The sequence below is a fragment of the Phoca vitulina genome, unplaced genomic scaffold, assembly GCF_004348235.1.
Source record: "Phoca vitulina isolate PV1807 unplaced genomic scaffold, GSC_HSeal_1.0 scaffold19, whole genome shotgun sequence".
Taxonomy (NCBI): domain Eukaryota; kingdom Metazoa; phylum Chordata; class Mammalia; order Carnivora; family Phocidae; genus Phoca; species Phoca vitulina.
Window position 1 is genome coordinate 30,532,093 of NW_022589722.1, and position 26,937 is coordinate 30,559,029.

General features: G+C 54.9%; 1 protein-coding gene across 11 annotated transcripts; it reads left to right on the forward strand.

Moving 5' to 3' along the window:
* The first annotated feature begins 438 nt into the window (after positions 1-438).
* On the forward strand, positions 439-26,524 carry FAM118A (family with sequence similarity 118 member A). 11 transcript variants are annotated; one of them, XM_032416434.1, is made up of 9 exons: positions 439-587; positions 11,557-11,612; positions 12,398-12,653; positions 15,857-16,078; positions 18,135-18,263; positions 19,533-19,818; positions 21,574-21,606; positions 22,460-22,543; positions 25,328-26,524. In XM_032416434.1, the coding sequence occupies exons 2-9, from the start codon at positions 11,566-11,568 to the stop codon at positions 25,345-25,347; spliced, it is 1,077 nt and encodes a 358-aa protein (XP_032272325.1). In that variant the 5' UTR covers positions 439-587; positions 11,557-11,565; the 3' UTR covers positions 25,348-26,524. The 11 variants fall into 11 exon arrangements, with proteins under 11 accessions (XP_032272325.1, XP_032272326.1, XP_032272316.1 ...); XM_032416435.1 differs by having other exon boundaries at positions 12,401-12,653; positions 25,328-26,522; XM_032416425.1 differs by lacking the exons at positions 21,574-21,606; positions 22,460-22,543; positions 25,328-26,524 and having other exon boundaries at positions 19,533-21,311.
* Positions 26,525-26,937: the final 413 nt, after the last annotated feature.

The window sequence follows — 26,937 nt, forward strand, 5'->3', positions numbered from 1 at the left end:
CTTTGCAGCTTGGCCTGGGTACTCTCAGTCCTCTGTTTTTCAGTCTGTTAAAGGGGAATAATACCTACTGCGTATGGTGACTGTGAATATGAAGATGTGTAGGAAGCGTTTAGAATGTGGCACGTAGTAAGTGCTCAATAAACAGTAATGAATACAGACACACAAAAGCAGGTCCGTTCCTAGCACTCCAGTGTTTCACCTGCAGCCCCGGTCGTGTGCCCACGAGAGCACCATCAGCACAGAAATGAATGGAGTTGGTCCCTGGGCTCGGGATGCTGAGCCTCGTTGTTCCACGCACACACATATTTACTCCTTTGTTCAACACACACTAGGGCATGCTCATGGCAGCTGGGAGGAGGCTAGGACACCAATGACTACACCATGTGACACGCACGCCAGGACGCCAGCACCGTGCCAGCCCCTTATCTACCCCGAGAATGCTCAAGGCAGCCAGGTGGCACCACCTCTCAGTAGTTTTCCACAACTTGAGAGAAGCTGCGTCTCTCTTGCAATAATCACGATGGCGCTTTCCACACGGGGATGCTCCGAGGGCTGAATGCAGGCGCACGGACCGACCAAGTGCTCAGGTGAGTGCCCCGCACCGCTCAGGGAGCCCACCTCTGCCTTGTTTACTCCCACGCCACCGTCCCCCACGGTGTCTTGGGCCCCCGAAAGTTCACAGGCTGAACCGCAGACGCTTCCCGGGTGGGTTGGGGGATGTTAACAATCAACTTGAAAGCTTTAAAAATAATGCTGAGGAGAGAAGAAATAATCATTAACTCCGTCCGGCTGGCTCGCTCGGGCAGGGCAGGGCAGGGCGGGCGGATCTGGGAAGGCTGCGCAGAGGAAGTGTTTTTTGATCCAATCGGGTCTTATTCAGGGAAGCTGACTTGCAGGGGCAGACAAGAGGAGGAGGGGGCCGCCCGAGTAACAGGACTGCGTGCTCCTGAGCCCAGCGCACGCACGCGTGACCTTGAGTTCGCCCCAGCACCCCAGTCTCACGGACGCAGACCCTGGGGCACAGAGGGGCCAGGCCACAGGGCCTCGGGGACCGAACCCCAGCCGGTGCCACGCTCAGCCTGTGCGGAAGCGCATTTCTGGATGAGGGGAGCGCACGGGGAGGGCCCTCAGGCATTCACCACCACCTGGGCTCCGACCGCCCGGCTCCGTGCGAGCCTCTGGGGACCCAGGGACGCCCGTGGACGGCAGGGAGCGAGAAGATAACGAGCGCGCGCAGGTTCTGAGGTCGGAGGGCTCTGAAAGAGCGGAGCGCGGGGCTGGGGACAGGACTCTGGCCGGCAGCGCGTGTTCGGGGCGCCGAAGCCACGCACCAACGCGGCCCAGGGCGCGGCAGCCGAGCGGCGCTTCCGGCCTCACGGCAGCGCTCGCCACGTCCCTACAACGTGCGCCTGCGCCCATTTTGCAGACGCGAGAAGCGAGGACGCGCAACCCGGCGGGTTCAAAGGCGCGAGCTCTCCGCGCGCCCTCCACCGCGTCTGCGCCGGAGAGCCCGAGGGGGCGGGACTCCCGGGGGCGGGGCCGGCGGCCGGGGGGCGGGGCCTTGGCCTCCGCGGGGCCGTTGGTTTCGGGGCGGAACCTCCGCGCGGCGACGGCGGGCGTGCGGGGGAGGGCTTTGCGGCGGTGCGGCGGTGCGGCGGCCGGCCACCGGGAGCGCGGCGGCTGAGGGCGACGCGGCGGCCGCTCCCGCTCCGGTTCCGAGCCCGGCTCCCGCCCCGGCTGCGCGCGCAGCCTCCCGCCCGCTGGCCGCCCTCCGCCCGCCCCGCCCAGCGCGGGGAGCGCGCGGCCACCCCGAGAGCCGGAGGCGAGGTGGACCGCTGAGCGGGAAGGCGGCGGCGGGAGCTGGCCCCGCAGGTGAGGGGTGTTGGGCGGGGAGGCCCGGGGGGCCGGGCCCAGAGCCCTTTCGGTCCCGGTGACCCCTCCCCGCCTTCCCCGGGGTCCCCCAGCCCCCGAGACGCCCCTCAGGACCGCTGGTCCCCGAGACCCTGTCGCAGTCCCTGGCCACCTCTGCCCCTGCCACTTCCAGGACTCCGGAAGCCCGAAATCATTCAGGATTGCCCCTAGACGCCCGGACCCCCTGAGGGCCTCCTGAGCCCGCCCCGGGTCAGCCGTCCAGGTGCGCAGGCCCCCGGTGCCCTCGCTCCCCAGCCCCCTCGCAGAGCCCGGGGCCGCCGCCCCCACCCCGGGGTTCCCCCCTGCCTCTCTCTGCCGCCTGCTCTGAGCGTCCAGTCCCCGTTCGGCTCATCTCCAGGCAGGGTTTCTCAAACCTGAGGTCCAGGACCCCCGAGGGGCATCTGTGACAGTCTTCCCTGGGGTGTGAAAATTCCTGATGATAAGATAAATGAAGTAGGGGCGTCTAATAGGTCACCTGATGACCCTTTGTAACCGGGCAGGGGGTGTGATCTCGGCCCCCACATTTTCATTTCTGTTTACTGTTGTGTTGAGGCTGGAGCAGGGACAGTGTTTAAACTTTTAATGCTCTTTGGTGAGACTCCAGAGGCCCCGCAGAAGAGTCTAGAGAACCGATCTGACCTCGTGGAGGGAGGGAGAACTGCGCAGGTGAGGGAGTTAGGGCAAATCAGGCTTTGAGCTTGTCTCCTTGGCTTAATTTTTTCATTCGTGGAGCTTTTTTTTTTTTTTTTTTTTTTTTTTGAATGCCCGGTAGTTTCCAGGAGTTGGCACGAGCTGGAGATGACAGAGTCCTTGCTCTCAGGGCCCCATGCGGGCGGGATGGACCGGGGAGGGTTAACAAGTAGGTAATTGTCACAGGGTGAGAATAGCTGAGTAGTGGCCTGCAGCCCAGCTGGGGTGGGAGCCCAGTTCCCAGGAAGCGGTGTTCTGGAGGGCTTTTTGAAGGGGAGGAAAGCTGACAGGTAACAGGTGCGCTGATCTTGAAGGTTGAGGTTGAAAAGTTTGCCACAGTCATTCGGGGGGGGGGGGGGTGTGTGTGTGTGTGTGTGTGTGTGTGTGTGTGTGTGTGTGTATATAGAGGTGTTGCCGCAAAGCATAGCGGATTTTGGAAACAAGTGTGGCTGGAGCAGAAGACCATCCTGGGGGACGGGTGGAGATGGATTGCTTCGTTAATGAAAAGGTCCTCAGGGTAGTATTAGAGGGAATCTTAAGTGGGGTGAATCCATTGTTCCCTGAGGCTCGTGCCCTTGGTCCTTTCTTGAATTACTGCTTCTGTCTCCTGAGGAAATGGTGATGCAGCTCAGGGCTGAAGCAAGGTAGGAGTTGGTCTGTGGGGAGGACTGAGGGAGATTCCAGGGAGACCAGAATGGGGAAATCGGGAAGTTTGGCAGAGTGCAGGGTTTGGGACGCGGCGTGGCAAAGAAGGGGGTGGGTGAGGGAGGTCGGGATGCAGGCACGGAGTCGGGCCTGCGGAGGGGAGGGAGATGGGTTTTGTGTTGATGAACAATCACTGGTTGTGGCGGCTCTTGTCTGGAAGCTGGCTGAGAGATAGAGGGTCCCGGACCGGCGTGGTCACGGTGCCGACTGTGACTTCCTCAAGCACGGTTGTTCTCGAGTCTAGACCCCAGAGACCGCTGTTCAGCCCTTTCCTGGTGGAGCCTATACTCTGCTGCCTGGAGATTGACTTTGGAAATTATTAGTCCCTGTGGGAGAGGTGGTGTCCTTTTGCCCAAAGGGTGGGTGGTCCTGAGGGCTTCATCAGGGTAACTGCTTGTCTGTGTGTCACCGCGAGCCCCACGCCCACGTGGGAGATGCGCACGTGGCACGGGGGGCAGCGTGGAGGGGCAGGTTCGCAGAGATGAAACAGGATAGAGGGTTTGGAGGTTGGACTCAGGGGCCCTGACGGAAATGGGAAGTCCCTGAAGGAGAGGCAAGTTCAGATGCGCCTTCTCAGAAATGTCCCTCCGGGGACCGTGTGGGAGTGGCAGCAGCGTGGCTCTCCATGGTCCACACAAGTCGTGAGAATGTAGGCAGTGGCCGAGGGCATGGAATTTTGTGTGGTGGTGAAAACATTCTGCATCTGTGTTCTCCGAGGCACTTGTCTCATGTGGCTATCAGGCACTTAAAGTAAGGCTGGTGGGACTGAAGAACTGAATTTGTAGATTTATTTAATTTTAACTAATTAAACCCAGGAAGGACAGCCAGTCACGTACAGGGTGTAGTGGGAAGCATCCTGTTTTAGGCTGTGTTCTTTTAAATGTTACCCTTTTAATGTTTCCAGCAACCCTAGGAGACGTGAGATAGGATTCCTTTTTTACAGATAAAGGAAAGAGAGACCCAGAGTAAGTGACCTACCCCTGTGTTAAGTAGTACAGCCAGCCCCTGGTTGTTTCAACTCCGAAGTCTGGGCTCTTTCCTAGAGACGCTGCTAGAGCCTGGAGCCTCTCCTTGCTGGGAGAGTGAGGGCCTTTGGAGAGGTGGCGTTGGTTCCTGCCCAGCCCTGCGCGTCTGGTCTGTCCCCGCTGAAGTCAGCATGGACCGTGGGGTGTCGAGCTGGCCTAGATCAAACAGAAAACTGTTGGGAGCTGGTGGTTTTGCCGGCAGCCTCTTAGACTTCCTCACGGCAGCTGCTGTTCTTAGCATTTCTGGAAAATGAGCTGCGTAAGGGAGCCGGCGAAACTGCTAAACGCCATGGTCATTTGTGAAGATTTGGTGGTAAAAAGAGATGCCTTCGTTGCAATGAGTGCTTTAGAGGAAGTTTTGGACTCACTGGGGAGCAGGTAGTGCCCAGGATGGTGCAAGGTTAGGGGCCATGAGCCCGGAGCGAATTCCTAGCTTGTCTCTAACTCCTCGGGGGGCCGGGACTAAGTCACTACCTCCCAGAGTCTCCGTTTTCACTGCTCTAAAATTAGGGCATCTGGCACCCCGTAACCATTTGCATCCCTCCAGCTCTAGGATTCTGTAATGTTACATCTCATTAGAGGTTTACTTTCTAGAACACCTCTTATTTTTCTTGGGATGGCTAAACACTGGCGGGTCAGCCTGCCTTCGGCCTTTGTGGTGGTGTATCTCACCATTATTGTCTTCTCATTAAGTAACGTGTCTATCTGAGTTAATTCGACGTGTCTCATCTGCTGGACACGCTGCAAAACAGAACACTAGTGGTTGGCGAGGTTGCGGGTAAAATGTCAGGTGTATTTGTTTGCCGTTCTGAGCTGCACTCAGGTCAGGAGGAAGCGCACAGGACTCTCTTTACCATTGGTGACTGGCCTCTGGAAGGGTTTGCTGTCGGCCTCGCCAGATGAGGGGCAATAGTAATGACCACTTCGCGGGGTTCTTGACAGGATTAAGTGAGGTAATGCATGTAAAGAGCCGAGTACTTCCCCCTGAAGCTCCTAAGGGTACAGGAAATGTCAGTAACTCATGTTGCCATTGTAACCAAACTGCGCCTTGGACATTTCCTGTGAGTGGTGGGTTCTGTTGTTTTCTTCCTTTGGGATATATGCCCAAGCAACTCTGGAGGCTCGGGTTTCAAGAAACAAATGAATACATTATAACTGTTAAAAAGAAGCATTTTTTTTTTTTCTGTTGTAACTTATTTTGACTGCATTTAAAAAGTGATTGGTCAATTGTCATGTGTTCAAATTAAGGTTTTGTGTTTTCTGTAAATTGAAGAAAAACGGATCCTGCCAAAGATGCCTTGTTAGTAACGGCTGGGAGGAAGTCTAAGCAGAACTGTGGCTAAATGAGTATGTGGTCGAGCTGGAAGCCCCCAGATGTTGAGGGTGGTCCGCCGCTGCACCGGTAGTTTATAGCGGTAAACATTTTACAGCTGATTAAGAATCTCTGGGATAGTGGACTCATCTGAAGTTTTCACAGACAGCTGACACGTTTGGAAACAGGTTCAGAGAGGTGTCCCTGCTGGGGAAGCGGTGGTGTTTTCCCCGTGGTGGCCCCAGTGCTGCCTCTGTTGTGGTCTCTGGGCTAAACCTCTCTTTTGCAGTTCTGGAAGCTTGATTGTTGTCCATTTGCACCTTGTTTCCAGATCAGGCGAACCTAGTCATGCTAATCAAACTCCCCAGAAATACCTTTATCACTCCCAGATGATTCATTTGGGGTTGGAAGTATGGCTGTCAGATGTCCTCGGAAGCCTACTCTGCTTACCTAGTGATTTCTGCTTCTGTGCCCCCCACCCCCGAGTCCACATGGGGGGCCAGGTTGCTATGAAAAAGGCAGTTTGGGGGCGCCTGGGTGGCTCAGTCGTTAAGCGTCTGCTTTCGGCTCAGGTCATGGATCCCAGGGTCCTGGGATTGAGTCCCGCATCGGGCTCCCTGCTCCGCGGGAGGCCTGCTTCTCCCTCTCCCACTCCCCCTGCTTGTGTTCCCTCTCTCACTGTGTCTCTCTCTGTCAAATAAATAAATAAAATCTTAAAAAAAAAAAAGAAGGGAGTTTGTGGGAATCCCATCAGAGTAAAAGGAGAGGACGGTGTTAACCAGCAGTGTTGGTGTCAGGAGCTTTGGGAGTCGCCGGAGTGTGCTGTAGGGGGACCTGCACCGGGAAAAGACTTCTTTATGCTTCCCAGGGCTCCAGGCCTGCCTCGGTGGAGCGAGAGTACAATGGCTAGGTTTTGGCCTCCTTGTAGGACATCCCAGTCCTTAGGAGCCACACTGGTTCCATGGATTACACTTAATGCTAATAACAGTCAACCCTTGAACAACATGGGTTTGAACTGTGTGGGTCCACTTACACACAGATTGTTTTCAGTAGATCTGTTGGATGTTATTTTGAGATTTGTGACAATTTGAAAAAAAACAGACAAGCTGCATAACCTTGAACTAAAACATTCAGAAAAAGTTAGGTATGTAATGAATGCGTAAGGTATTTGTAGATACTAGTCTGTTTTATCATTTACTACTATAAAGTCTACACAACTCTGTTATAAAAAAGTTAAAATTCATCAAAATTTATAGACTGTACATGACTTCGTTCTCAGTGGAGAGAAAATGTAAACAAACGTAGAGATGAAGTATTAAAACGTAACTGCATAAAATTGACTGCAGTAACCCTGTCCGGCCGTCCTTATTTTGTAGTTAACGCCTGTTGCACGTGTGGGGAGGTAGAGGCCTGCCCGATGGGCCTGAGATGTCTCGTGCGCTAATCTCCCCGTGAACGGTTCATCTCTCCGTAAATTTTGTGTCTCAGTAAAAAGTGATCCCTTGCGGCTCTTGCTATTAGTAGTTCAGTTTTTGGGGAGTCAAAAGCGAGACGCAGATTTTCAAGCATGCAGGGTGCCTCTAACCCGTCCCCCCAGCGCTCCCCCAGTCTCCTGTCTTCTGTGAGCAGCACGTCGATACATCGTTTCTCCGCGTGGGTTACTGTGTAACTGTAGCAGGTGCTATTCTTGCTAGCATGTTCTACAAGGGCGTGCCCTGCTGCCAGTCACTTGTAGTCACAGTGACCAGTGTCAGACTTTCTCCACATGTTCTGGGAGCAGCTCATCCCATCACTCTAGGGATCGACTAGAGGTGAAGTAAAAGCTAACGTCTGGAAACTTCAGCAGATATTTGCAGCATCCCCTCCCGTGCTGTGTGAGAGGAGTGTATTTTGCGTATACATCTTAAGTTCAGCCCTCTTCCCCGTAACCAGGTGCTACACAACTCAAGAGCTCTCATCTCCCTGCATAAAACCCATTTATAGAAAAAAATGAAGAGGTTTTTCTAAGGATACTTTTGAGGACCCCACAGATTCTAATTCATGGTTTGTGCTTGTAAAGTGAAAGTGTAATTTGTAATAGAAAGTAATTCGTTTTAATTTAACTTTTTTTGTTATGCTAATTTAATAAAGACTATTCTGGACAAACGTTTTCTCCCTCCCCCTCAAAACTGTGGATTGGAGCCCTCGTTGAGCCGTTCATTCCTTTTTTCTTCTCTTGACACTTCTGTCCTCTTCCTTTCCCATCCCTGTGCTCTTGTTGGCAGCGGAGAACAGTGGGGTAGCGAGCGCTTCAAAGGTCACTTCTGCGGATCAGCGTCTGGGCCTGGTTCCGCGGGTCTTCGGCTGGCCTCCCTGGGATCTCCTGCAGTTGTGATCTGGCTGCTGGACTGGCACCGAAGAGCCCCAGGCAGCCCCTGACGTGTTGGGTGGACGGGTGCTGGGGTGTCCTGACCGTGTGTCTCAGCTCTCCCCTGGAGGCCATTCACCCTCCCGGGAGGCGAGACCATGCTTTCCGGGGCCCGAGTTCCAAGACGGCTGGCTCCAGAGTCAAAGCACTCACCAGACGCTTGCTTGCTTGCCCATCTCTCGTTGGCCAAAGAAGTCACACGATGAGGTCCGGAGTTAGGAGTGCGGGGACTGTGCACGGCGTGGTTAGCAGGAGGCAGGATGGTCGGGGAAGCTCATGAGCGGTCTGACACAGTGGGGTTAGGGAGTTGGGAGGGGGCTCTGTGTTGCTAGCTGGAAATAACAAGGGCCGTGTTCATAGTTGATTCTCTTTTGCGTTGGACTCAGTGTGATGAACATTTCTTTCGTGCTGGATGCTGGGGGTTCAAAGAATAAGGCAGTCTCTGGCTACTCTGAAGCTAGTTCATAATATACTCGTGATCTCAGATTTGAAGCAGAAAACATCCTGTGAGGACTTTTATTCATGGCTTTAGATGAAAAGGACAGGAACTGCTTCTACAGATCTGTGTTGGGGCCTGAGTTTGCTTTCAGAAAATGCTGATAAGTCCTTGAAAAAAAAAATGGGTTGCTATGAAGACTTGGCTTTGGGCCTGCAAACTGTGGTGACGGCACGGTCACCAAGGAAACCGAAAGATGCAGCTTCTAAAAGGTCTCTGAAGGCTTTTGTTGCTGTCGTAGCGAAGCTGATTGGCCTAGCAGAGTGGTGTTGAGTATGGGAGCCGACTGGCAGAGGCTCGCTGTCCGTCCTGCATCTGGTACGAGTTGCTTTGGAAATCTCCTTGGCCCTTGGTTTCAGAAAAAGGAGCGATTTGGGGGTACTTTCTAGGTTCTGGTGAGATTTGGCTCTGATGTGAACTCTGCTGGAAGAACAGGAAGTGAGGTCGTGTCTCTAGCATGCAGTGTTAGAATGAGCTGTGGATGTCTAAATATGGGCAGCCGTGCGGCTCATCCCGGCACGTGTGTGGAGACTTCCTATCACTGGGGACTTCCCTGTTGGCGACTTTGATTCTTAAAGGTGCACAGCGGTGTGGAAGTCCAGAGGTGCATCTGCCTGTTGAGGCAGGAGCCTGGGATTCTGTTCGAAGTGCTGTCTGAGGAGCCAGCTCCCGACCTTCATCGAGCTCAGGCAGACAAAGAGGTTTGAGCATTTAAACCAGCAGCAGACTGCACGGGAGGGCAAGCTGGGATCTGTTCTCTAAGTGTTCAGTGCTTACAGGGATAAGTTCTTTCGGAAAACTGTGGGATCACATAATTTTGGAGTTAAGTCTAGCCCACAGAAGTTGGAATTGTTCATACCCTTTTGCAGATGTGCAAATGCAGTGTTTAGGTTTCCAGTTCGTACGATAGTCCTGCATAGGACTCCACGAGCACAAAGTTGCACAAGAATTGAAAGAACTACAGGTAGATTTTTAAAGGTCTTAACCACAGAAGCCGTTTGGGGCATTTCTTAAGTCTCTGGTTGACCAGTGACTGTGAAAAATACTCTACAATGTGTGTAGAGGAGGCTGAGATAAAAGGCCCCTTCCCAGGAGTAACTATTCAAAGGGATGTGCCTGATTTTGGGGGGCAGGGGTGGGAGGCAGTTGGATGAGTCAGCTGATAAGCATCTCATATTCACTCCAATAGGATCGAGTAGGAATGAGTTTCAAGTTCTGTCCTGAAGTGGGAGGTTAAGAAAGCTGCGCTGTTGGCACGTCAGAGCCTGGGCTGTTTGACTCAGCGAATTGAGCTTCCAGAGCACCTTTCATAGGAGAGATTTTCGAGCTTTCAAAACTTGGTCAGTTAGCAAGAATTCGTATTTTATGGTTGTTAAAACCGAGGATTGGTGAATAGTTAGGTCAGCCATTGAAATCTCAGGGGTGGCATCCAGGGTTTCTTAATGTAGTGGAAAGCCCCAATGTTTGTTTTTTTCCTTAGAAGGTATCTAGTAGGTTAAAAAAAAGATTTGACCCTGATGGCTCTTGTAGTAACTTTGTATCGGGAAGGAGGATGGCGTGAAGGTAGAGAACCAGCCCTAACTTTGCCTTGCTTTCCTTTTGGACAGATGACAGGCATCTGGGAGCAGCATTTTTCTTGCCTGTGGACTGAGATTTCTTAACATTTGGGGAAAGGTCACAGACACCATTGGGAGTTTGATGGAAGCTCTGAACCCTTTCCACGGGCAGGGGTGGGGTGGGACTGGACGGGATGGGACTGGATAGGGCGGGGCAGGGCGGGGCAGGGCGGGGCACAACAGGGTGGGAAGAGGCATCCAGGCGTCTACACAGTTGTGTGTACATTGTCAGGGGATACTCTTAGGAACCCATTTAGCTCTAAAATCTAATGATGCCATAAGGTGATTGAGCCTTGTTTGCCTACCCTGGGAAATTATTTTTGGTGACCTGATTCTGAGATTAAAAAAAAACAAGACTGCACTTGCAGAAAGGTGGTTTTCAGGCAGGGCACCCCCATATTCTGCTGATCACTTTTTTGAAAGGTAGTTTGCCAGTATGTGCTGAAATTTTGTACAATATTCTTTAACTCAGCAATTCTCAGAAATCTCTCCTAAAAAAAAAAATGATTCCAAAATAGAGAAAAATCTTTGTGCACAAAGATGGTTGTCAGGAAAATGCTTTTATTATAACGCATGGAAAAAAGTGGGCTATGACCTTTGGACTCAAATGATGGGAAAAATGTAAACCATCTAGAGGCCATATGCAAATGTTCGTAACAGTTCTTGCTCATTGGTAGTAGGGTTATGGGCTTTTTCAGCTTGATTTTTCTGTATATTTCCTTGTCTACAGTAGGAAATTGGAGGAAAGTGATTCTGCAAAATTTGTAGAATATGGAGATAGTTTGGCAATAGAGACCTAGCTGGTTGAAGATTCTTGTTTTACATAAGCTAAGAATTGACCTTTTACTTATGCTCTTTCTTTGGACTGGATTTCAGCGTGGCCAAGGGGCTTGTGCCCGGGAAGACTTGCTGGGTGGGGCCGGGCTCCATCTGCGCTAGGATACTGCACCCCACGGGGCACATAGACACCCTGAGAAACCGCTTCCTGGCTCCGCTCTGTTGGGCCAGCTTCCGTACTTCCTTCTGTGATAAGTCATTTGTGTTTGTGCCCACTGGAAACCCTTCTGGAGTCCTAAAGGGGGCGGCAGGGGACACCCACCACTGCGGCCCCTGCACGGTCCGGGTGGGATGCGAGTTCCCTCCTGTTCCTTTTCTGTCCAGTGCAGAGCTGTGGAGAATCTGCATCTGAGGCTTTGCCTGGCCTGGTTGGAGGGACCTGTGGCTTACGAAGTATGTGTTTTGTCTATGACATTTTGTAGGTATTCTAATTTAAATAAAGATCCAGGACCTTTGATTTTAATTGCAGCTTGAACTCTCTTCATATAATATATATAATATATATAATAAAAGAACTTTTATCTGGGAAGTCACTTCTGACTACTTTTTCTCTTTAGGATTTACAGATGGATCCAGTGGAAAAGACAACAAACAGAAGTGAACAAAAATCCAGGTAAATAAGGTCAGCTACACCTTCACACAGGTAGATGGTCTCTGTCATACGTCCCCTTCGGTGTTACTTATATTTATTCAGCACCTGCAGAGGTGAGCATGGAATGAGAACCTTGTGTCAGGAGGGAAGCTCGGCGGTTGTGCAGCCACCCTTCGCTTCAGCGTAAGAAATGTTCCAGAAGGCAGTTTTCTCTTTGCCCAAAGAAGTGACAGTAACCTGGTCTCCAAGCAACACGTGGTCCCAGGGTCACATCTGAGACGAGGCATGCCAGGAGTCACTGGCGAGCACTCTCTGACCCTCCGTGGACCACGGGTGGTTCTTGTTAAAAGTGTTGCTAGATCAGGAGGTGTTAGCTCGGGAGGGGCTCGGGTGCGTAAGAGGCAGAAAACCAGCTTTGGCCAGGAATTTTCTTACTTGTCACTGCAAGCAGGGATCATTTTGTCATCATGCTTGGTATTTACAGGCTCTTGACAGCTTCAAAGGAGTTAAAATTGATAGCTTTTTGTTCCCATATATATCACTTAAATGGGTGCTTAACACCACGGGGGCCTCAAGATGAATAAGACGCAACTGTCCCCAGGTCCTTTATGGAACGAGGATAGAACATGTAAAATAATACACAGAAGAGAATAATGCACAGGCTTTATCATCAGGTGGTGTGAGGTAGGGAAGGGTGTGTGGCCTTGTTTGACCTCACGCTTCACAGATATTCCTAGACACTGTTTTCCCTTGTGGCTGCGATACTTTCCGTGTTGACTTCTGTTCTCTCCTTCCGTTGTGTTAAGTAGAAAGTTTCTGAAAAGCCTCATCCGGAAGCAGCCGCAGGAGTTGCTGCTGGTCATCGGGACGGGCGTGAGCGCCGCCGTGGCCCCGGGGATCCCCGCCCTCTGCTCGTGGAGGGGCTGCATCGAGGCGGTCATCGAGGCCGCCGAGCAGCTGGAGGTCCTTCACCCGGGGGACGTGGCGGAGTTCCGCCGGAAGGTGACAAAGGACCGGGACCTGCTGGTGGTCGCACATGATCTGATCCGGAAGATGTCCCCTGTAAGTCTTTCCCAGACAGGCGCTTCCGGGTTCCCTGGGGTAACGTGGTTCCGGACCGGGTCGAGGAACCTGGAGCTCTAACACGTGTGCTTCTACGAGCCTCTGTCGTGCTCAGCTCTCGGCAGAGGGGGGCTGATGAGCCGGAAGTCTCAGGTCCATTAGAACAGCACCTGTCTCAGCAGCAGTGATGCCAGGCGTGCCGGGGGGCCGGGGGGGGGGGGGGTGGTGCCGGAGGGGGCCCCTGCTAGCCCAGCGGGGGCCTGAATCCGGGCGGGGGCGTCTGCGATGTCGCCGTGCTGCGGGGTTTCATACTCCGTTAGCGGAGGGGTGTCCTCGAGGTGTGTTTTGGGTGTAAGCAGACCATCCACGGATCTTCAGATGACAGGTGGTTCCTGCAAACTGCTGAGGATGGGAGAAGTTAGAGCCACTTTATGTGCAGGTGGAAGTGATCTAGTAGGGACGACGTACAGGAGACCGTCACCAAGGGATGCCTTCTAGTCGGGCGCTGGTGCAGGCGTGGGGGTCCGCCTCGGGCAGCTGCTCGGCCAGGTCAGCCGCCGGGAAGCCACATGACGTGGTAGAGGCTCGTGGCGGGCTTCTGCTCGCTACTTCTAGCTTGTTAAAGCACAGCCATCCTCTGAGAGTTTGGGTGGGGCAGGTGTTGGAGATGCTGCACGGAAAGCATGGAAAGGAGTCCGCGCAGTCATCAGGGAGCCTGGGAGAGTTTAGCTGCTGTAAAGACACCCCCACTATTGGCTTCCACGTGATCATGTTTCTGTTTCCCACGTAAGCATCTGGCTGGCAGCCTCGGGAGAGCAGGTGGGTGGCCACTGTTGGGGGCCTGGGCCCTGTCTTGCTCCTCTGCTGTCTTCATGGCATGGCCTCCGCCTCGTGTTGTGGGGTAGCCTCCCCCCCCCACCCCAGCTCCTGCCATGACGGTGTGCCTGTCCAGCGAGGGGGACACGGGGGGGAAGCTCCTGTCTCCTCCCCTCCAGGGCCTGATGAGGGAGCCACATCGACCACGTGGCCGTGCCCAGCTTCCCAGAGCCTGGGAAGGGTTTTCAGCCGGGCAGCTCTCCCACGTGGGGGTCTTCTATTAATATGGGGCAACTGGGATCTAGGGCAGGGCTGGCCAGTTACAACCCCGGCCAAACCTGGCCCGCCGCCCGTTTTGTAAATCCGGTTACTGGTACACGACCGCACGGGTCATTTGCATGTTGTCTGTGGCTGCTTTCATGCTGGGGTGCAGGGTCGGGTAGTTGTGACAGAGCCTGAGGCCCACAGAGCCTCAAACAGTGGCTCTCCGATCCTTTATGGACGGGGTTGCTGAGCCCTGTCCTGGGAGGAGGGGCTGGGTCCGTGGACAGAAGTGTGGGGGTGCTGGGCAGCGCCGGGGTAGGTGGGGGGCACATTCAGGTGAGGTGCTTCATTCGGAGAGAGGCCAGGGAGGCTGGCGCTTGTTTAACCCAGTTAGAGCTCCCACCCAAGTACAACTTGCTAAACGGGAGTTAAAGCGAGGCCAGTCAGGACGGCGGGGTCCCCCCACCACGCTGAGCAGGCTGAGCACGGGGCGGGCTGGGGGGCGCTGTATCCGAGTTGCCGGGAAATCCAGCAAAGTGCGGGAAGGGCAGTGAGGTGGGAAGCTTGTCTGGGGGACGGTCGCGGTGACAGATTATGGGGTGTCAGCTGCTGAGTGGGAGAAGTGAGGCCGGCGGGGCTGGAGACCCAGGATCCGGGGCCCTCGAGCCAGTGGTGTGCCGGCCTTGATGGGGTTGGGGCGGCCCTGGGAGCCGAGGTGCTGCAGGGTCAGACGGCGGGAGCCTGGGCCACAAGTTCTGGAAGGGCCCCACTCTTGGGAGTGATAGTCGTGGGATGTGACCGGAGGCTGGGTGGCCAAGGTGGGACAAGGTCTGTGGGGGAGGCCACGATGCACAACGGTCATCTCAGTGGATGAAGAAACCAGCAGGGACTGTGACAGAAGTACAGCCAGAGAGACTCGGCGGCAAGCCCCATCCACCCCTGTCCTCCCAGGCCCGGTGGGCGTGAGGGCCTCGGGGATGGCGAGCGAGGGCCGGTTTCCGGTGGTGGGAGGAGGGAACGCTCACAGAAGAAGAGGGAGATGTGGGGGTTTCCTGCTGATGGACCCACTGGGAACAAGGGAAGGGTTTCCGGGATTGGAGAGGGACATGAGAGTGTCAGAAAGGGAGTGCGGGGAGCCAGGAGCGCTCACACGAGGGTCTTGTGACCTGCGACATCCACGGGGACGGAGTGACCTCCGATGGACAGTCCTGAGGGCGGGCCGAGGTATTTGGTGTCGGTGCACAGTCCCGGCTCCGTCGACCGCTCAGCTGGCGCTGGCGGGGTGGCTGGGGAGGCTCGGTCTTCCTGGAGCGCAGGAAACCTCCTGACCCCGCGAGCCAGCCTCCACCCCACTGCTCTGCTCCCCTCGCAGCAGGGCCCCCCAGACGGGTGTGTGCATTTGCTGCTGCCACATGCTCACCTGTCCCCGTGAGCCCGGCCCAGCCAGGCTTTGGTCCCTGCCGCTCGCCCGAGGCGGCCCTGCTGCTCCATCCAGAGGCCGGCTGGCGCTCTCCCCCCGCCGGATCTCCCAGCAGCAGAGTCCACACTGTTTCCCCTAACTGAGGATTTCCTCTGCAGCAGTGCCTCTGCGGGCGCAGGGCCATCTGAAGCCTCTCCCATAGTCCTCAGCGCCTCCCACGATCTGGTTCCGGTCGCCTCGCCTGCTGACCTTACCCCGCTCCTCTCCTGCGACCAGGGCCCCTTGCTCCCCGGCGGACCCACCGTGCAGTTGCCACCTCGGTGCCTTTGCACTTGCTCTTTCCCCTGCTTGGGACGCGCTCTCCGAGGCCCCTTACTCCCTCAGGTCTCTGCTCAGACGGCCCTTATCAGAGGCCCTCCCTGGTGCCCTTCGGCCCACCCAGCCTGTGCCCCCAGCAGCACCCGGCTTTGTTCCCGTAGCACTGGCCGCTACCGACGTATCACTGACTGACTGTCCGCGGTCTGTCTGCCCCCCCCCCGCCGTCCGTCCCCCCCCCCGCCCCCCCCACTTCCCCAGGGTTTCAGTAAACTCGACGAGTCAGGGTTTCCTTTCTTCTAAACTCGCACCAGAACATTGCTGCTTAGGTGCTCGGTACTTGCGGAGAGAGGGTGTTTTCAGTAACTTCTGTTCCACTTCCTTGTAGCGTACGGGGGACACCAAGCCCAACTTCTTCCAGGACTGCCTGATGGAGATTTTCGACAACCTGGAGCAGCACATCCAGAACCCGCTGGTGCTGCAGTCCATCCTGAGCCTGATGGAGAGGGGCACCATGGTGCTGACCACCAACTACGACAACCTGCTGGAGCTCTTCGGGCAGCAGCAGAGCAAGCCCATGGAGTCTCTGGACCTGAAGGACAAGACGAAGGTGCGGGCTGCGGGCTGGAGGGGGGGCGGGCAGCCGGGCAGGAGAAGGCAGGGGGCTGGCGGGGGCGGGTGGTGTCTGCGCTGCTTGGGAGGCGGACTGAGCTTTCATTCTCCAGCACGTTAGTGACCCTGAGCCCTTCCCGACTCTGGACTTTGCTCACCACCCATCCTTGTCTTCGTTATGCATCCTGTCCCGCAGGCTTCTCATGTGCGTGGACTCCTTACAGGCCTGGGGTGTGTGTGCGGGGGGGGGTGCAGCTAGGGGCAAGAAGAGTCACGATAAGCAAAATCGCCCCTGGTCCTAGTGCCGCGAAGCTTGGGTAGTCCCATCCCCTTGTTCACAGATCGGGATTATGCCATATGCCATATGTAGCGTTTTTATCTTGATTTTCTTCCTTAATATTATACGTTGAGCATTTTGCTGTCACTAAGCTGTGTTTAAAAGCATGTTTGTAAATGGCAATGTCATTGTCAAACCAAAAAGTAACTATTAGCCTTTCTTTATTATCGTTAGCATATTTCCACGATAATAAGTAACGCTATGGTGAAAATCCTTACGCTTCTGTGTCTTTGTTTATTTCTTTAGGGTAAATTGCTAGAAGAGTTGTGGGGTCCAAGGGCCCGAGTGTTTTAGACAGATGATATGTTACCAAATTGCTTTCCAGAAAGATAGCCAGTTTAAAACTTCCATGAGCCACATGGGAGAGTGTCCCCTTCCCATGGCTTGCGAACGCATGGTGTCACCAGAAAACAAAACACATTTCCCCCATTGAGGTGAAAATTGGTGAACGTTTTACATTTTTGTTTCTCTCCTTGTTAAGGTTGATCATGGTTTCATGTTATTGACTACATTTCTTTTGTGACTTGTTTGTGTCCGTTGCTATTTGCTTCAAGATTTTATGTCCTTACTAATACTGGGCACCCCCCCCAGCCCCCGCTCTGCCCTGAGGGTGGTCTCCCACCCTCCTTGCAGGAACCCAAGGCCTAGAGATGGCGCCCCCTTGAGGCCCCGAGTAAGAGTGTGGCTGTGGCCGGCTCAGACCCTGAGTTTCTCTTCTGCGGCTCTTTTCCCGTCACAGAACTTGGCAGAAATCTGGCAGGTGGCCATGTGCTTGTGGGATAGCCCACGGGGACGGTGCCGGTGCGGCCATGGGTCACACCCTCTTCTGAGCTGTTAGTGACACGTGAGGGGACACCTGCTCTCTACCCCCAAGACCGGTCCCCTCTTTGAGGCCTGCTTGCTGTTGGGAAGAGCATCTCTGGAAATAGGCTGCCAAGGGCTTATGGCGGAGGTGCTGGCCGGCCCATCTGTCCGGGTTGTACCAGCCGAGCCGCCGGAGTTTGTCCAGGTATCCGGCGCTGTGGGGACCGCCCGCCTCCCTGGCATGAGGACAGACTGCAGCACGTGGGATGTGCCTCTTTTTTTTTAAATTTTATTTATTTATTTGACAGAGAGACAGTGAGAGAGGGAACACAAGCAGGGGGAGTGGGAGAGGGAGAAGCAGGCTTCCCGCTGAGCAGGGAGCCCGACGTGGGGCTCGATCCCAGGACCCCGGGATCATGACCTGAGCCGAGGGCAGACGCTTAACAACTGAGCCACCCAGGCGCCCCAGGATGTGCCTCTTTTTAAGGACTTTTGTTCTAGAGCTTGAAATCGGTGTAGAGCTATTTGATAAGTTATTATTTTTTTCTGTATCTCTTTTTTCTGGGTGTAAACACAACATATACACAGCAGGAATTAAAGCACAATGTGTCCCTTAGAAGGTATCCTCTCAGTCCCCTAAAGTCACCAGTCCCGAGAGCGTGTTGCAGCCCTGGGGGCTAGGGGTGGTTTCCGCCTGGCTGTCTGTCTCTGTCGCCGTCCTCTCCGGCCCGACAGGAGCGCCCGCCCCAGCAGCCCGCTGGCGCTTGGGCCCTGCGGGTAGCATTGTGAAGCGAAGCAGCTCCCTGTTCTCTCCGAGGTAGGTCGGAAAGACCACGCACCCAGTTTAGAGAGTTTCCTCTTCTGTTTTAAGTAACACGTGGTTTTCCCCTTTGTCTTGGCTTGATTTTGACAGGTCCTTCAGTGGGCGAGAGGGCACATCAAATACGGCGTTCTTCATATTCACGGCTTGTACACGGACCCCTGCGGGATGGTCCTGGACCCGTCGGGGTATAAAGATGTCACGCAGGACCCAGAAGTAATGGTACGGCCCGCCTTCGTTAGGCATTGGTTGTGTCCCTTGGGACATGGTGGCCACTAGGTACTTGGTGGCCGTCCAGGCGGTCTCCTGGCCTCTAGGCCCGCCCGCCCCGCAGTGCACACAGCTGGCCCTGTTTGCAGCTGTGTCTCCAAGTGCTGGTGCCTCGGCCGGATGCCCCGGGCGGCCTGCGGGGCCCTGCACCAACCGTGCACACTCGCTCGGGCCGCTCCTGCCGCCTCCTGTGCGTGCATGTGCATGTGTGTGCGTGTGTGCGCGCGCACGGCTTCAGGCACCTCCTTTCTCTGCATGGCAATCTCTCTCACTTTCAAAACCTCATTTTACAGCTTCATTCTCTGGGAAGCTTTTTTGATATCCTGGAGAAGATGAAGAGTGGAAAAGCTGCTTTTCAGCTTTTTATAGTCTTCTATTAGCGCATTTAGAAACCCCGGTATCTTCACTGAGTCCCTGGTCGTCTAGGGTCCGGCGCTCTGGTCCTTGTGCTGATCCCGGCCTGGTGCCCATGGCACAGGCGTGGCCCGGCGGGTGACTGGAGAGGCCTGGGTGGACACGGGCCCTCTTGCTAAGGTGTTGGATGTCTGAAACGGTGACTCTCTGCTGCGTGCCTGAGTGGCCCCCTGAATCTTTGCCATCCCCTTTGCCCTGCTCCCTTGGGTCACTGTCACGGGTCCCCTCCTCCCTCAGCTCTTCTGCCCTCACTCCCGAAAACCTGGTTCTCCTGATAGCAGCCCCCTGGCTCCCACCTATGATCCGTGGAGACACATCAGTTCCCGAGCATTGCATGTGCACCATTCTGAACAGAAACAAATGGAAGGTCCTTATTTCGTGTTTTAAGAATTTAAAATTATACACAGTCCCAGAAGATCTGAGTTGAGGGGCTGTACCACAGGATCGGTGGCCGGCTGGCTGGGTGGGGTGGGCGTTAGGCTCTCCTCACTTGGAAGCACATCTACACCGGACCTGACTGGGATCTGCACCTGTTTTCCCACCTGGGAGAGGAAGGGGCTCCCATGAGCGCCGAGCAGGGACGTCCGCTCAGCGTGGGCCTCTGTTTGCTCGCCTGCGGCGCTGGGCTGACGTGAACAGCATGTCTGGAGTGCGCGCTGCCTCTCTCACTCTGTCCCCGGCGTGGCTGGTGGGAAGGGCCTGTTGCTGAGCCACCTTCTAAAGGTGTAACCCGTAGCTGGCGGTCGGGCTGAGGATCTCGCTGTCTTTCGGATGAGCGTTCCAGGCTCTTCATTGGTTTTTCCACAGGAAGTCCTCCAGAACTTGTACCGCACCAAGTCCTTCCTGTTTGTGGGCTGCGGAGAGACCCTCCGTGACCAGATCTTCCAGGCCCTCTTCCTGTACTCGGTGCCCAACAGGGTGGAGCTGGAGCACTACATGGTCGTGCTCAAGGAGAGTGAAGACCATTTCTTCAAGCACCAAGCAGACATGCTTTTGCATGGGATTAAAGTCGTGTCCTATGGGGACTGTTTTGACTACTTTCCTGGCTACGTGCAGGACCTTGCCACTCAGATCTGCAGGCAGCGCAGTCCAGGTAGGGGGTTTTCTTTCTCGACTTTTCCAGGTACGAGACTGATTGAGTTCTTTCCGGTTTTTCCTTTTTGTTTTGAGATCCAATTTGCACGCTATAAAATAAAACGGAGATGTAACTTCTGTACCACTAAGTTCCCGAGTCCTCTGGTGATCTTAAAAAGGTGTGTGTGCCAAATAGAAGGCCGGGGTAGTTGGTGTGACGGTGACCTCTGTGCACAGGACGTGAGCGCTTAAGGCTGTGCCGACAGCAGTCCGAGTTTATTCCTGTTTCAGACGGCTCGCCATGCATCCAGTTACCTTAGCCAGGAGACCGCGCCCGCCAGTGTCCGCAGCGGAGACACCGAAGCTGGGAAAGCACAGAGCCCTCAGGTGCCCTTAGGCCCTCGCTGCGTTTTACAAGTTAAAACTGCAGAGGCACAAAATGATCTCATGAAGACTTTTACATCTTTTTGCACATAACATCTTTACCCTGTTCTGCTGCGTGCAACACACCTTTTTAAGTAATTCTCCTGGGCCCAGCTTTTGGGGAACTGCCAGGAATGACCAAGATAATGGAGCAGGTTTTAAATTGGTCATCCTGACATAGGGCAGTTAATGGCTTTAACATAGAGGATGGCAGACTTGGAAAGGTCTGGACTGGCTGGATTTAATGACAACAAGAACCAAGCCCTGCTGCCCCGGGCAGGGGAACTGGGTCAGCACACAGCCACTGCACTGCACGTGCCCGCTGTGACCTCGAAGACTAGAGGGTGCCAAGATCACAGGTAACTGGATGCACACAGGGTCCAGTAGCGTCATCTGTCCCCACTAGTCCTGGTCGGAACCGCCGGTGGCTAGCCTGTGGGCCGGCGTAAGTTGCTTCTCCACGGAGGAGAGTAGAGGCAGGGCACTAGTCCGTTTCTGAGGCAGAGAAGGAGCCGGGCCGGACGCTCGCTGGGCCACACTCCGCTCTGAGTTTCACCTCCTTGAGACCTTCATTTTCAGTCCCAGTATCCATGGCCACTTAAGTAGGTGATTTGACAGGTGGTGAGACCAGCTCAGAGAGGTCAGTCACTTGCCCAGGTAGTTCCCAGAGATTTTGGAGCTGGGACTGGAATCCAGTGTGTCCCAAACAGGCCCACAGGCCTGGCTCTGGAGCAGGGCGGAGGCGCTCCCCATCCTGCCCCTACCCACGGCCTCTCCTGCCTCTGCACACACAGCTCCCCGGAGGACCAGGACCTCATGGACCACCCGCGTGGGTGCGGGCCCCTGGGTGCCTTCCTGGCCCCATGGAGGCTGCGTTCCCAGACCCTGGCAGCTGAGTGGCTCTGGCAAGCTGTCGGGGCCGAAAGGTCTTCTGGACTTATAATCTGTGACCGGGTCCTTAAGGACATTGTCCTTACGTTCGTGAAGGACCTCTCCTGACTGGAGAGGTGGTGTCCTGGCGCTGACAGCTATGACCGCGACAGCGGGTGCCCTTTCTCCCTGTGTGCGAGGCGGGCCGAGCTGTGCTGCGCTCCACGCGCTGACCCCCCCCCCCCCCCCCCGCCCCCCCCCCCCCGCCGGCGGGGGAGGGGGGGGGGGGGGGGGGGGGGGGCGCGCCGCCCCCCGCCCCCCCCCCCCCCCCCCCCCCCCAGCACGCCCGAGCTGGCATCCAGGTTCTCGGTCACTGTCGCTCTGTCTCTCTGAGCAGCCTGGCCGCTGTCCCCACTGCCAGCTTGAGGACAAAGAGCCTGTGAAGTCTTGGTTCTGCTGACTGTTTTCCTTTCTTCTCCAGATGCTGACCGAGTGGACAGCACCACACTGTTGGGTAAAGCAGATCTTGATTTTTACCAGCCTGGTTTTTGCCTACACGTTCCATTATCTTCCTGCCACTGTAGAATCGTGAAAGTGTTTCTCACAGTAAATGCCTAACCTGTCGTAATCCGGCCCCACCAGAGATGGGGACCAGCGGGGCCTCGTGATGGTCCCTGCGACAGTGGAGGGATTAAAAATGTGTCCCTCCAGCGGGGAGGCGCAGCGTGAACATGGCTTGTGTGCTGGCACCTGAAAATGATTTCCCGTCCCACAAGCAAGAGTTGCGGGGCAATCGCAACAAGATTCGAGTCGTATTTTACCATGGGGTCTGTGGTGTAGTAGCTTTGTCCCGTCCCTTTCCGAAATGTTCACTGCAAAGGTTCTGAGCTTTTGTATAAAATTTTTCTGCGTGCTGCTGGTTGGCAAGGTGAAGGTTCTTGTCGCTAGGCTCAGCTCTGGCTGTCAATGAATCATGAGCTAGGACTGCGCTCGGTCGCGGCGCTGTCCTCCTGTCGGTGGCCCCGGGGCCTTGGCGCCAGGCTGTCCACTTCGGTCAGGCAGGGGGCGGGGGGAGAGGAGCCTCTGGGCTCTGCCCGGTGCTCGGCCTTCAGTGTAGGGACCCCGCAAGCGTCGTGCTCCGCTTTCCATCTCTGCCTCCTTGCCCTGTGGAGGGACACCTTTATTAGTGTCACGCTGTCACTTACACGTGCCTCCCACGTCCACCTTCTCTTTGGGACAAAGTGTCCCCTGTGGCGTCTGGCAGGGGTCGTGGGCCGGCGCCTCAGTACAGTCAGATTTATAAACGGGTCCTTGAAGGGTGGATTCTGGAAGAGATCAGCTTGTAAGTAAAGGGTTTCCTCTTTCAGGGAATGCGTGTCAGGACTGCGCCAAGAGGAAGCTGGAGGAGAACGGAATGGAAGTTTCCAAACGGCCCCGCCGGTCGGACGCGGGTACGGTGCTTTCTGTGCGGCGGGGCCCCCGCGTGTTCGGGGGGCTGGCGGGGTGGCGGGCGTGGCCTCGGCCGGGAGCGTGTCTCGGTGCTGGGGGTCGCGCGCCAGGCCAGCAGCACGCCCGCCGGGTCACCCGGTTTCACAGAGCGCATCCGCCACGCGATCACGGCCAGTTCCCCGAGCAGTGCCGGTGGCCACTTGGGGCTGCCCGCTGTCCCGACTTACGTCCCCTCAGTCTCCAGAAAATACCACTTCAAATCCTGTTTCTTGTTCCCTCCGTCACGGACTGAGATGTTCGGAAACCGATTATCTAAGTGGATCAGGCCCGTGGCCTCTGGGAGGGGATCTGGTGCCGCTCGCCCAGCCCGGCCTCCCTCCAGGGCCCAGGGCGCCTCATCTCTAGCTGCCCAGGTCGCGGGTGGGACTCCCGAGTCTGCACCGGCCCCTCCCCCAGCCGAGCCACTTCTCTGTGGGCAGTGCTGGGTGCGTGGTCACGGCCCGGGCCGGAGCGAGCCCCCCGGTCTGCCTGTCAGTTGTCTCAAAGTTGGAAACAAAAGCACTTACTTTATTAAAATAGTGCAGGTATTTTTTTCCTGGTTCACCAACTTGGGTGCTGCGTTAACGGGACTGGAGTCATTTGCAGGATGTTCTCAATATCAAGGGCAAATGCATTTTTTGTTTGTTGCATGTTGGGAGTTGCTGGTGTTGCTTTTTATTTTTTTGAGGAGTTTCTAGATTTCTGTTTGCCTTGTCCAAAAAATCAACGTTTCGCAGTGTTTTTAACGTATCACTCTCTCGGTCATACCGCCCGCCCCCCTTTCCCGAGACCCTGACCTTCTGCTCCGCTCCAGGCCCGAGCTGCCCTCCCTGGCCTCCTGGGCTGCTGCTGGCTCTTCTTCTGCCCGGGCCCCTCGGGGGCTGTGACAGCCCTGTGTGCAGCGGGCTAGCTCCCCAAGGCCCAGGGTGTCTGCAGGTGTCTTCTCGTGGTCCTTACTCTCCACGCGTGGTCGGAGTGTGGGGTTCTGCTTCCTACTTTCCCGAGGGACTCCGCTGTCTTACGGGTCTCAGTTTCCTGTTGGGAGAGGGTCTGTTGCCAGCCCAGGTCTCTGTGACCTGTAGGTGACCTGTTGCTTTCCTTTCTGGAAGCTTTTAGGATCTTCTTTTTTTTTTCTCACATTCAGGAATTTGATGAAGGTATATTTAGGTGGAAATCTTTTTTATATACCTGGCTCAGTTTTCAGTGTTCTCTGTCTTCATCAGCGATCTCTGTATCTACAACAGACTGTTTCAACAGCACATGTTCCTCATGATGCAGAAGAAAAATGCAGTGTCCCAGCACTGCTCAAACATCACCCCCCACCCTGGGGCGTCATTTAAATGTTGAATAACAGGTACCTGACATGTGACATGCTTCATAGCCCTAGAAATTCTTAGTGGGTTGTCAGAGAGGTGTTTAAGGGCATTTTGCTTATGTTTTCTTATTTAAAGTAATAAAAAGTTAACTCTGTTATCTGAAAATCCTCAATCCCAGTGTTTTCAGGAATGGAGTAGAGTCAGATAGCCAGGGAAGCCCCTGGTGTCTCTAGAAATTTGAAAAGAGATCACAGTCATGGCCGGGGGCGTGGAGGGGAGATGCTATGAAAGAGAGTAAGTCAGAAAAGAAGAGCTCCCAGAAATTAACGGTAACGCTCTCAAAATAAAAATTTAACCCAAAGGCTACAACATAATTCTGAGAATCTCCCAGAAAGTTTTTGAAAAGTTAAGGACTGAAAATGAACATGAAGGCATGAGAAAAACAGCAGAAATCAATCCAGGAGGTCCAACCAGGACGAAATCAAGGAGGAGGGAACAGAGTCAAAAGAAACAATCGAGGAAACCATAGTTATCTCAGGACCGGAGAAGCAAGGAAAAAACTGAGCGTTGTGGGCAGAGTGTCGCCGCTGGGTAGGCCTGGCGGCAGGAGGAGATGGGAGGGAGCCTTCTGGAGGACGCTGAGCCACCCCTGCAGCACATCCTTCGACACACACACACCTGTAGGCAGAGAATGCTGTTTCAGGGGCATTTCGAATACAGTTCTTTCCAGTCTTTGGCAAATATTTGGAGTGTGAATTCAGCTAGTAAGGACGTCTGTAAGCAAATGAAAATGAAAAAAGTGAAATGAGTGCTTTGATTGTTTTCCTCCAGGACAGGTGGTTTTTCCCACTGGTCTCTTTCCTGCCCCGTGTTGTCGCCCTGTCTGGGGCCGCTTGGTCACTTGTGCGAGTGAAGAAGGCAGAGCCTGTGGTGTTGCTGTGGCTGCGTATGCGCGGCTCCCCCTCCAGGGCCGCCCCCGGGCGGTGGGGCGCTGTGGCCGGCGGCGAGCCAGTGGGGCCCCAGGGGATCCCTGGGTGCCAGCGCCCCAGGCAGGCACGTGTCCTCAGGGAAGCCCTCCGGGTCCCCGGGGGCCGGGGAGCGAGAGGAGTGTGGCCGGCTGCCGTCCTCCCTGCCCTGCGGCGGGCTCCTGCCATCCGCGTGGTGACATGGCCCCCCCGTCGGGTGACCGCTCCCCGCTCCCGGTCCTCCAGGAAGGGAAAGGGCTACATCCGGGCGTCGAGATTCCCTGACGGTTGTACGAGTCCCAGAGCCTTGTCTGTAGGTGGCAGCGGCTGCTGGATGGGGTCACTTTGAGAGTGTTGAGCGTGGGAGAAAAGCCGTAGACAGTTCCCGAACTAGAGATCCTCCGCAAACACTCCTTTAAGCTGAGTTTTAACATTTTCGTATTCCTTCTTTTTGTTGTTGGAACAGATGATGCTGGAGGGTCTTGAAATCTTTAAAACCAATAAAACCTGCAACTTGAAAACCAGCCTTCTGTAACCGCAGTGCCATAACCCAAACGATGAGGAATGTTCGGAGAACTCCGCGGGGGATCTCTCCCTCTGACCCGTCCCGCACCCTGAAGAGCCGTGGGGCTGTGCGGCCTCGAGGGCTGCGTGCAGGTCCCGCTGTGGGGGGTGACTGCTCGGGAGGGGACGCGCACCCGGCAGGTGGCCGCTGTGCGGCCGGCGGCCAGCTACCTCAGGGACCATGGGCGGCGGGAAGGGGTCCCGGGCTCCGGGCTCCACGCCACGCACCCCCTTTGTCAGGGTGGTTTTTCTAATAAGGGGAGGGTGAGGACTGTCCAAGCAACAGTAGTTGCCAAAGAGGAAAAAAAAACTAGACATTTAAATTTTATAATTTTTATGTGGAAACGTCTGTTACCGTGGAGAAAAGCTTAGCAGCGTTTGTCGCGTTGTTGAGTAGTAAAGCGGGAGCCGGTGCTGGTTGGAGGCGCTGCATCTGCTGCTGAGAATGGGATGTTTTGAAAAAGAAAGACCAGCTCAGCGGGCTTCTTTGGAATTACCTGATTTTAGTGACTTCAGCTCCCAGAACGGCAGGCCTGACCTCGGCGGAGGGGCCCCGGACGGCAGCTCAGTGCTGGCCGGGTCCACACACTGGCGGACAGCTGAGAAACGACAAGTGGAGCACAAGACGAAGACTGCAGCTTTTAGTTAGAGTGTAAATTCCAAGTTCTCCGAGTTTTTATTCTGTGGGGTAAGGTCCAGCCTTTCTGTTCGTCTCTTAAAAGTCTCTTCCTCCGGCCCTCTTGGGGTTCACATGCAGCGAGGCAGACAGGGCCTCTAGAGGGCCCGCGGCCGTGGGAGCGGTCAGGGTCAGCCAGGGGCAGAAAGCCGCACGCCGGGAGCCGCTCCGACCGTGACCCTGGCGGGGACCCTGCTCACTTTCCTTTTCAGAGGCTGCTATTTTTGATGTGGTTTCTTGCCAAATCCCGTGACACTCCCCATCGAAGGCGCTGGAGCTCCCCCAGGTAGAGAGAAAGTTAACAGAAAACACAAGGTTGGGATGTGTTGTGAATGAGAGAGAAGCCAGAGACCCGCTTAAGACTTTTTTTTTTCTTTTTGAAGCATGAAAAATCTTATGTTACTCTGGTCATAAATAAAATTTTAACTTCAACTTTGTGTGCTCAACTTTAGTTATGACAAGGCTTGATGTGATGTAGTTAATGAGAACGTTTACCCTGAGTTATCAGTTGTGAAGTCAAGTGACTACTTGAATGTGTTTAAGTTTTTTAAAAAGCAAATATTTAAGTTGTTGGTTTTTTAAAGACACGTTTACAAAGTGCAACCAGGGATGAATGAATCTGAAAGTTGGTTAGACACAGGGTAGGCAAGCATGGAAAATGATGTGGAAGAGGATATGAGACTGGAAGAGTGGAACCAGCTCAGGATGGGCGTCGAGTGCCTTCTTGCTGTCGTGAACGGGGACATCTGTGGTCAGTTCTGCTAACGCTTGTATTAAAGTGCAAATGTCTTTCAACAGGATTGATCTGTCACACAATTTGAGCATCACTCATTTGC